The following is an 11,018-nucleotide window of genomic DNA, read 5'->3' as shown; positions in this document are numbered from 1 at the left end:
GACCGAGCTGAAGCTAGTTTTATATTGGTTGTTAACAGCATAGGATCATATACTAAGGCCCTTGCACGTGTCTGGGATTTGGGGATGTTTCAAGGATTTTAGGACATTTCCAGGATTTTACCACATTTCCAAGATTTTAGGACTATTCTTGAATTTCAGCTCGTCTGAAGGATTTTGAAGGTTAAGTTTCTAGGATTTTCTGATGTTTCTTGGATTTGAGCACATTTCTAGGATTTTAGGCTGTTTTTAGGATTTTATGACAGTAGGGGCTTAGCCAGGACCTCTGTCATGAGTTGTGGGGGATCCTCCTTTTTTTGATTAAATAAAAAAAAAGCTCTATTTTGATGCTGTTCTATGCACTCTGGCACCTTGTGTATACTATAAGTACAAAAAACATTCCCACCATGAATCACTTTATTTTTATTGTGAATTAGAAAATGGCTAAGGGGCCACACTGTAACCTAGTGGGGGCCAAATTTGGCCTGCAGGCCATAAGTATCACTGACATAAGGGATTATTCTTTATTAACCAGAGGGGGTGGGTGGCTGGGGTGTGACTTTTTCCCTTTATCTTGATCCTCTCCAAAGCTACAAATATCTTTCCTTGAACCTCCCTGAGTGACTGAGGGATAACAAAAAATACATGGCCCTTCCTCCACCATAAATAATACTCAATCAAATATAGGAGCCAATGCAAAAAAAGTAAAGAAAAGTGAAATGAACACCGTCATTAAATTATTATCAAAAACAATCAGCAACAATAACTTCACTTTTTACAGTTTCTAGCTGTGATAAATGATGTGATTTTGGCAGTTTCTAAAGAAAAAAAAGGCTTTTTCAAGGTCAGCGCCAGGTTTTGGGGATCAAATGGTATTTTAAATAATAAAATCTGACACACCTCCCCAGTTTTACACCACTCATCTCCTCTAATAAATAACAAACAGTCCCTAATTTATAAATGATCACACCGGTTCCAAAGTTGAAGCTTTGTTTGTTTAATCTGTATCTCTCATCCTTGATTATGAAGATAGCAGTTGGTGTTTCTAGAAGCTACAATAATTACTTTAAAAAAAACCCTTAAAATTACTTGTTTAAATGTATATTTTGCCTACAGATTTATCATAAGAAAGTGAAAAAATAGAAATAATGACTGTATAATTACTATTGTTACTCACTGTCATCACTGAAATAGAACAAGTCTGTCTGAAAAGCAGATGCCCGATTTTATACCCCTTAAACTTAATAAAAATGATGTAGCTTTTATTTATTTATTATTATTATTATTTTAGAATTAATGTATCTGTATTTTGTCGACACATACTGGTGTGACATAGTGGTTTTAGCATGAAGATTTATATTTTATATATACTGTTTTAATCGCTCAACTGACTTCTGCAGTCCATCGACTTCCGGAATACCAACATAAAACTGACTTCATGCAGTCGAATTTGTTTACATGCGGAGGAAACTCTACGCTAGCGAGCTGCTAGCCAAAATAAACGCTACGTTTTTCACTTAGTTGGCGTAATAAGTCGTCAGCCATGGGGAAGTCGTTCGCAAATTTCATGTGCAAGAAGGATTTTCACCCTGCGTCGAAGTCAAATATTAAAAAGGTGAGTGCTAGCTACAGTTAGTTACTGCTTGAAGCTAGATTAGCTTGTTAGCTAGCCAGCAATGCTAACTACCTATGCTTTTGCTAGCTCAGTTTGCTAGTTAGCAGGAGCTCCACTTTAATAATTACTGATAAAAAATGCTGACAGACGAGTGGTTTTTCTGTATGTGCCACGACCAGCCGGTTAAATGTCAAACATTCATTATTTCTGTTAAGTTTATATAAGAAATATTAGACAGTATTGCTGTTAAATCGACAGACATAGCTAACCCAAAGTTACCATGTTATCCTAACTTCAGCTGTTTAGTTTACTGTGCTATCGTGGTCTTTTGAAGGAGGGCTAATGTTGATACTCTGACCAAGTTGTTTCATTTAAATATTCATATTTCCAATCAAAAAGCTGACCATATACGGACCTATGTTTTACTATCTGAACAGAAATCCCCACTTATAAATATGAGAGAAAAATCATATTTCTCAAGTTGACTGTAATAAACTACGAAATTATTGACCGCTGTTAGGACCGGGCATTGTATTTTTTAAACTCCCCAAACTAATGCTTTTTTCCTGATTTAAAATGTGATTTAGTATACAACATGTAGCGTACATTATAGTACTAGCAATGTTTCTAGATGTAACTAGAAGTCTATGTCCTGTGTATTGGCTCTGAACCATCTTGTGATATTATATAACGTCTTATAAGCAATGATTCATGTTGGTATGTTTTACTCATTAATTTGATTTAAGCCAGTAACTAACAATGATTTCTCTTATCGCTGGATATGTCTGTTGTCTTCCCTGTTAATTGTTGGTCTACACAAAATACAGAAGTGTAAAATGCTAATCTCAATTTACAAGAGCTCAGTGCAATGTCTTTCGTTGGTCTTATATGAGAACACCATATTAAGTAAGAATTACTATATGTTGTGTCCATGGCCATGGGAAGTTAAATCAATATTTGTAAAAGTCTCTCAAAGCCAGAAGCTAGAGAAGTATGTCTCAACCTTGTGATGTCATAGAGTAGGGGTGTCCTAACACTGGGGGCCAGATTTGATAATGTGAAAATAACTGGGGGCCAGCTGCTTCTGGCATCATATGGGTTAGTTGTTTTTTTTTAAATCACATAAAAATCACAGGAATGCAACTGTTTCATCTCTAAGTGAAAGGGTATTAAACTTCCCATGCTCCTGAAACCAGCTGCCTTCACTGTTGACTTCATGCTTCTTTGCTGTGGTAATGTCTGCTATATCACAGGAAATATTTGGTGTTGGGTAACTGTTAATAAACTTGTTTACTGTCTGTTTATGAAAACACATCAGCTTCGCCCATGTAGTTGGTGCATGTCAACAAAAGTTGATTAAAATAAATGCAAAGGATCTTGCTTGATTAACCAATTTTGTGTTAATCATACAGAATGTTTTGAAAGACAAGTCGAGGACCATTTAAAATTGGTCTGAGGGCTACAAATGGCCCCCCGGCTGGACTATGACTGTCACAGATTATATAGTTTGAAGCTGCTCCAGAAACAAATGGACGGGAGCATAATTTAGTGGATCAACAGGATGACTGTTTCTTTTTTTTCAATAATATATATACCCAAATGAACTTTATTCTGCTTTAGTGTTATCAGTTTTGAAACAGAAAATGTACCCATATACCTAATAATTAACCCATATAAAACTCCCCTAGGTGGTCTCATAGTCATCTACAACATTTTTCCCAATTCATTGTCTGTGGAGAAGCTTCATACTTCATACTTCTTACTTACACTAATTGACATCGCAAATTTAGTACTCTTTTTTTAGATTTGGGAGAGTTGTTTTCTTTTTTCAAAAAAAACTTTTTCCAGAGGTTGGTAAATTAATTTGGCAAATGAGCGTAGTTCCCCTTCATTGTTCAGCTAACTGTAAAGAACTAAAATGTATTCAGAATACTACTTTAGCTGCAAATATTAACATATAAAAACCTGAAACCAGCAAACGTACAGTGAAACATGTACTGTTTCTCAGAATTGTGTGCAATTTTAAGTCAATCAGCTGATGAATCATTTAGTGAATTGACTAATTATCTCCCCTCTAATATTCTCTACTTATTCTGTGGGTCGAGAGGCAAGGCAGCTTTATTTGTATAGCAAATTTCATACAACGGGGCAATTCAAAGTGCTTTAGAGCAATAAAATATAAAAAACATAATAAAAGATACAGAATTACAATTAAAGAAATTAAAGAGATAAGATATAAAAGGTAAAATCAGTTACTAAATAATTTTGAGAAAAATAATTAAAATAAAAGATCAATATTAAAATAGCTAAAGTGCAGATAAGATGTGCAAAAATAAAAAGATCAAAATTAAGTTTAAAATAAGTTTGCTGTCATTAGCAGGTGGAGTAAGCAGTTTTAAAAAGGAACATTTTTAGCTTTGACTTAAAAGTGGTCAGAGTCGGGGGTTGTCGAACATTATCTGGTTATTTCAGGTCTGTGCTGCATGATAACAAAATGCTGCTTCACCATGTTTAGTTCTAACTGCCGGGACGATCAGCAGGCCGGACCCAGATGTCCTGAGGGTCATTGAAGGTTCAGAAAGAGCAGTGATTACACATGGTGCACCAAGTGGAACTTCTTTGTAGTCAATTTACTCATATAAGTATTTGTTTGTCAGGGAAGTGTCTAACCAAAAAAAAATAATCGGGAAATGTTTGAGGAAGTAGAGGGAATGTGTGCCGTAATCCCCCTTTTCACTGTATCTTACAGGTATGGATCGCAGAACAGAAACTGACCTTCGAGAAGAAGAAGCAAGAAGAACTAATGCAGGCGTACATGAAAGAGCAGGACTCTTACAACAACAGGTGATACCTTGTACCCCCTAAAAACTGTATTTTTAATATCTGACTTATTTTAAACATTTTAAGTTTAAGTGCTGTGTAAATGTCTCAGTAAATGAAAAGATTTTTGTTAAATTAACTTTAACCTTAGTGACATTTTCTAAATACATCCTCCAGCTTCACAAGTTTCAAGTTTCTGAAAGTCACCTATTGAAACATGTTTTCTCACCTGAAGGTTGTTGATGGGGGATGATCGTGTTAAAAATGGCCTCAATTTCATGTATGAGGCTCCGCCTGGAGCATCCAAAGGTAAATAATTACTTAAGACCAGCACCTCTGATCCCATTTAAATATTGTGCTTAATATCAAACTTTTGATTCTTGAGAAAATTCTGCTTAACATTTTAATACTGTTTTTTTTTCAACATAATTGTCTTCTGTCCTGAAGAGGAAACAAAAGAGGTAAAGTAGAGCAAATTAGGAACCTATACAATTCCACAATATGTGTACATGTTCTGCACATTGATTTTGCTTTACATTGGTTTCTACTCATTTATAACTAGAATGGGTTAAGTATTCAAATTCATGAAAAAATGTTTTTGTCATGTTTTTTCAGGAGGGGGAAGAGGAGTACAAATTTGAGTGGCAGAAGGTGGCTCCTCGAGAAAAGTAAGTAGCTGATTTTTTTGTACACAATTATTTTTCTTTATGTATTGTCCAGCTTTCTTCCAGATTTGTTCATATTTTTACTCCTTCTTTTTCTCATGTAGATATGCAAAGGATGACATGAATATTAGAGATCAGCCATTTGGAATCCAGGTGTGTAATTATTTTTATTGATTTGAAAGCATATCCAGACGTCACCAGTGATTTCCCCAACTGGAGGTGAAATCAAAGGGGGTCACAAGTTAATTAAAAAATGAAGGAACTAAAAGAGAAATATGTTTTTCTCATTTTTTAAATTTTTTTTGTGAAAAGCTGGCTATTTTCATCTCCTTAGGTACCTGAGAATTCTGCAAATGAAACCTTTTGAAATCATACTACTGTATGACTACTACAAGTATGACTACTAAAGTCATACTTTGTCCACACTGAAATCATAACCTGTGACAAGACGCCTGCATGTAGACCATTATTTGTTTTTAAAGGTCAAAAGCTAAAAAAAAAGGTTAGACATTTATCAAGCCTAATGTTACTACGGCTCTGTTCGGCATCCCTCAGAAGCCCAGGCCTCTGGCAGATCTGGTGCATTAGTGGCTAGACGTCTAATACTAATGAGATGGAAGTCACCAACGTTTCCACACTTTGTGGATGAAAGAGATTCTTTACTGCTTGAAAAAAATATGATATACAATGAAAGGCTCTTCCAAGAAATTTTAGAAAGATGTAGAGCCCGTTCTTTGCCAATGCAGCGGAAATTAAAAGAAAGGTAGCTCAGGAGGCAGAGCGGGTTGTCCACTAATCGAAGGATTTGCGCTTCAGTCCTTGGCTCCTTCAGTCCACAAGTGAAATTGTCCCCAGATTTATCTGGATGGCTGTGCCACTGGTGTGTGAATGTGTATGTGTGTTTCAGCTGAGTAACATGTGGCACCTTAAAAAGTGGGTGAGTTCGACACGTAGTGTTAAAGCGCTTTGAGTGGTCAGAAGACTAGAAATGTAAAATAGTGTTTTACAAATTCAGGTTAATTTACTATTTACCAAAATGACCTTCATAGTTATCCTAGTTAATCATATCTACTCTTTATCTTTATTATCTTTATTTAATTCTGACTCTGAAAGGTGAGGTTGTTGTTTTTAATATGTGAAATATAACTGCTGACTGTTGTTGTGATTTCTGTGTAGTTTCTATAAATTTTTTGCTGTGGTTGTCTCTACTGCACAACTATAACATGACACTGTCACACAAGCGCTTGAACAGGATTGTCAATTTTTGTGTTCAAAAAACATAACAAAAAAACAACACTGTTGTATATAATTATAAGTACATTACAAAGGGTCAAAAAAATAAATCAGAGTTTGGCACGAGTTTAAGACATCAGTGGAATGAATTTTGCCTTATAGTTCAGTGTTGCTATATTTAAAAATAAAATCCTAGTGTTGTTATTTAAATGATTATGCATACATTTCCACAATTTGTACTAATGCCTGTTGTTGTTAACTTCCCAGGTGCGCAACGTGCGATGCATCAAATGTCACAAATGGGGCCACGTAAACACAGACAGAGAGTGTCCTCTCTATGGGCTGTCAGGTATCAATGCCAGCTCTGTGGCCTCAGAGGAGACAGCAGGTAGAGTTCATTACATACAATAATTGTCTCAAACAGACATTTTAAACACCTTCCCCCTGCAGCTTCTTTGTTCATCCATGTGATTAAATGTTAGTTTGATATGTGTGCAAACCACCACCAATTTGTGTACAGATTTTTTTTTATGCTGTTGAATTAAAAATAGTGATTGATTAATTAAAACATGCATACATTAACCTGATAAATATATAATAAAAATAAGTCATCAATTATCAATGCATTACTTAAAATAAAGAACCATTGCAAGCTGAGTGGATATATATAGATTTTTTTTGATTGCTGAAATCTATATTTCTGTTAAACATGGTTGTTATTAGCAGTAGAATAATTGTACAAAAGAAGAAGGAACCAGATTATCTGTGCTGCTGGACATTTGTGGCCAGTGTGTCAGCTTTCATCAGACTTTGCAGCAGGTACACCTACTGTATCTTTCCTGTCGGGTTTCAGCTGGAGCTCCCAGACTCAGGCTGATTCTGACTTCTGCAATCAGCGAGTTGAGTAGTAAAGTAATAATGTTTACCCTGGGAGAGTCCAGTCAGCGCATGGTGTTGATGGTGGAGTGCCGTAATGGTCCCCCTCCTGTGCCGGGAGAAAAAAAATGTAATTATTGTGTATTCTGATTCCCCTAACTGCTGCTTTGGCAGAGAATGATATTGTATGATTTGCTCAGCCGGAAGTGGAGTGAGTTGATTTGATGTCCCATTCTGTTAACAAAGCCGCCCCTGAAATTCCCACTGTGGAGATAGTGGTTGGCATGGGTTTGACATCAATGGGACTCTGAGGCTGTGATTTGTGCTAACAGGTCCGTCGATGCACCCCTCGGAGTTAATGGCGGAGATGCGAAACAGTGGGTTTGCCCTGAAAAAATGTGTCCTTGGTAGGAATGCTACTGTTTGTGATCCATCGCAGGTAATTGTCTGTCTCGCACTCCCATCTTTGCACACATAGAACAATATATGAACACACACACACACATACGTGTACCCTTCAGCGAGAAAAGTATATCTTTGATATGTCCTCATAATATATATAAATGCTGCACAGGGGCAGGTTTTGGGGGCAACTTAAGTCAAGTGAACAGATTTGATAAGATAAATTGTATCATTTGTTAAAGGTGTTAAGCTGGTGAATTCACATAGATTTCTTTAAATTTGCCTTTTGAGATATGCATTTATCATGTTGTCGCTTTGATTTCAATGCCAGTTTTGATGTGCAGTGTGCTTTCACAGGAATTTGTTGCCAGTGATAAAGAGGAAGATCCCGAGGTTGAATTTCTGAAATCATTAACAACCAAGCAAAAACAGAAGCTCCTCAGGTAAAAAAATTAAGTATGATTTATAAATCTTAATATATGAAAGCTGCAAAGAGTTGATCACATTTTTTTTTACTGTTTTTGTAATATTGTTTCAGTATTGATTGAATAAAATGATGGAAATCCTGAAAAGTTATCTGATAAATCGTAAGGTCACTGTGATGCTTTAATATAAATGTTTTTTAAATTTAAAAAGAAAATACACATGCATTTGTAGCTTAGTATATAGCAGGTGTAAAAAGGGAAATACATCAGTTTTTTTTCTAATTGATTGTTTTCTATTTTGGTGGTGTTTTACATTTACCTTAAAACGTCCTTATGCCGTCCTCTTACACTTAAATGTGATTTATAGACATAAATGTTGCTGCCGCGTTGAGAATGTCAAGTAAATTTTTGTGTTCCGGTTTTACAGAAAACTTGATCGCCTGGAGAAGCAGAAGGCCAAGAAAAAGAAGAGCAAAAAACAAAAGAAGAAAAGCAAAAGAAAACACAAGAAAAAGCATGAAAGTAGTGACAGCTCGAGTGACTCCTCCACTAGCAGCAGCAGCAGCAGCAGTAGTGATAGCGATAGTGGCTCAGATTCAGACAGCCATGGCAAGTTCAAGAGCCAAAAGCGAAAGAAGAACAAGAAAAAAGATTCCTGTCGGGATAACAGCTCTAAGAGCGAGCGCAGAGTCAAGAGTCAGAAAAAGGCCTCCTCTCATAGAAGCAGGTCACCGAGCCCTCACACTGGACAGAAGCGGCCTGAAGAGGAGTCCGGAGATTATAGACAAACAAGGACAGAGAGGGGAAGGAGCAGGAGTCGAAATCACAGCCCGGAGAACAAGATCAAGCTGGAGGGAGGTCAAGAGAGAAAGAGACACAACAGCAGGGACAGGCAGAGACCTAGCAGCTCCAAGTCTGGCTTGGACAGAAGTAGGAGCCGCGAGAGAGGCAGGGAGGACAGAGGTAAAGACGGGCGTCACAGTAGAGATGGGGAGAGGAACAGAAGTAGCACAGATGGAAGGAGAGGCAGAACAGCAGATGGGAGGAGTAGAAGCAGAGAAAGGAGGAAAGAAAGGGAGGGCAGGGGAAGAAGTAGGAGTAGGGAGAGAAGAGAGAGGAGCCAAGATAGAGCAAAAAGAAAGCACTGACTGTTTTCTTTTCCCTTTTACAATATTGGATAAAACCTGTTGTATGTTTACTTTTTTGTTTTTGCAATGGCTGTTTAATAGTATTCTCGGTTATCATCCCTCTATTTAAAAATGTAGATACTGTGCCGTAGTTGTCCTTTTTCTCCAGTAGAGGGAAGTAGTGGACAGAAGATATCTAGCAGTAGCTCATTGCACGCATGTGTTGTCTAGCTCTGTCTGAAAGGCTCGAAATTAATTGATTACTATTGGAAGCAATTTGTAGCAATGATCTGCTGATAACAAAATATTGGACTCATTAATAGGCAATTGGCCGCTAGAATTTCTGCAATTTTTTTCTTGCTTTCATTATTGTGTCTTTTTAGGAAACATTGTAAGATGTAGTGCTGAAGCAGATGTTGATTTAAAAAAATAGACCTATAAGCGTTTTAAATTTCTGATTTAGATTTTTAATCATCTCAATTTAATGCGTTTGTTTTGCGATGGATGAGGTGAATGTCCGCGTTAAAAATCGGATGAAAATGAGGATTTGTCTGTTGATTCATTACCGTTTGTATATTTCAACTAAATACTAAATGGTCTTAAAGCTCTTGGCACATACAGAAAATTATGACTATTACTTTTTAAATTAATTATAATGTTTCTTAATATTTCAGGCCGGTTTCCTTTAAAGACATGACACAACGTGTTATTACGAAAGCTGTGAAATGCGTCCAACTGGGTTTTCTGCGGGCGTGAAAAGACAAAACAAATATGATTTCTGACCAGATATATTCAACGTGTAAATACAACCACATTTTAAACGAAACAAAATTAAATTTTTCTTATTGTTTTGGTATATTTTATATTTTGATATGGTAAAAAAAAAAAAAGATGTAGAATTTTTAAAAAATGACCCACCTAATTTGGACAGTTCTTTCTTCCTATTGTTCGCATTAATTTTAAGACTTAACATTACGTATTTTCTTTGACTTCAAAATGTAGAAAAAAAATTATTTTGATCCCAATTTAAAAAATAAACAGTGTTGGAATGTTAATTAAAAAACAGATTTGCTTAGATTGTTATGGCGTTTACTTAAATTGTAACATTTTTTACGCCAGTCTTGCTTCTGGGTTTTTTTTATTTTATTTTGCTGAAATTCAAATTGGCTATCCAATTTGGTAGTTTTCACTATCTGGCCGTTTTCTCGAAGCCGCTGTTGCACAAAAGGAAATGAAAATAATTTCCCTCTATTGCCTTCTGGTCAATTTAACATCCTCTTCAAAAAAAAGAGGGGTGTCTGGATGAGATGCTTTTCCCTGACGTATTCCCAGTCCTGGACCCACGCTGTAATTATTCCCCGGCTTTTTCTTTGAGAGTCGGACGCTGCACTGGGTAAGCACAAAGAAGTCAGAGAGCATCCTTGAACCCTTTCAATACGGGGCCACTGATATTCAAATAACATGCAGGCACCATTTGACTGCGCTGAGCAAAGAGCATTTCAGATTCAAACATTTGCATGTGACTCTTTGCCCCTTCTTTTTCTAAGTTTAAAAAACTGTTCCCATAACATCTATGTGGCTCCTGGCAAAGAGAAAGACGCCATATCCTTATTCTCGGGCCATCGATTGGTATGCAAATGAAAGCAGTTAATTTGGACAATTAGAATAAATATTCAGGGACCTTTGTCGTCAAACCCCCTTGGAAACCCCCCGATAAAGTGAAACTGAACAAAAGATGTCTCGGAGATTAATTAGATATTTGATAAGACACGAATCCCTAATCGCAAATACAAGACACATGGGGCTGCGATGTGCTCCAAGTCATAATTAATACCATTTAACAAGATTTTCATTTGGG

The 11,018-nt window shown here is 36.4% G+C and overlaps 1 protein-coding gene across 1 annotated transcript; it reads left to right on the top strand.

Moving 5' to 3' along the window:
• Positions 1-1,451: 1,451 nt before the first annotated feature.
• cir1 (corepressor interacting with RBPJ, CIR1) lies at positions 1,452-9,991 on the top strand. The gene is made up of 10 exons (XM_042495317.1): positions 1,452-1,612; positions 4,362-4,456; positions 4,668-4,741; positions 4,880-4,893; positions 5,048-5,100; positions 5,202-5,250; positions 6,598-6,718; positions 7,539-7,645; positions 7,966-8,051; positions 8,461-9,991. Exons 1-10 carry the CDS (start codon positions 1,541-1,543, stop codon positions 9,179-9,181), a joined length of 1,392 nt encoding a protein of 463 aa, XP_042351251.1. The 5' UTR covers positions 1,452-1,540; the 3' UTR covers positions 9,182-9,991.
• Positions 9,992-11,018: the final 1,027 nt, after the last annotated feature.

This window comes from Plectropomus leopardus, chromosome 10 (genome assembly GCF_008729295.1).
Source record: "Plectropomus leopardus isolate mb chromosome 10, YSFRI_Pleo_2.0, whole genome shotgun sequence".
NCBI classification, from domain to species: domain Eukaryota; kingdom Metazoa; phylum Chordata; class Actinopteri; order Perciformes; family Serranidae; genus Plectropomus; species Plectropomus leopardus.
Note: the sequence above shows the minus strand (reverse complement) of the source record. Positions and strands in the feature narration are given on the sequence as shown.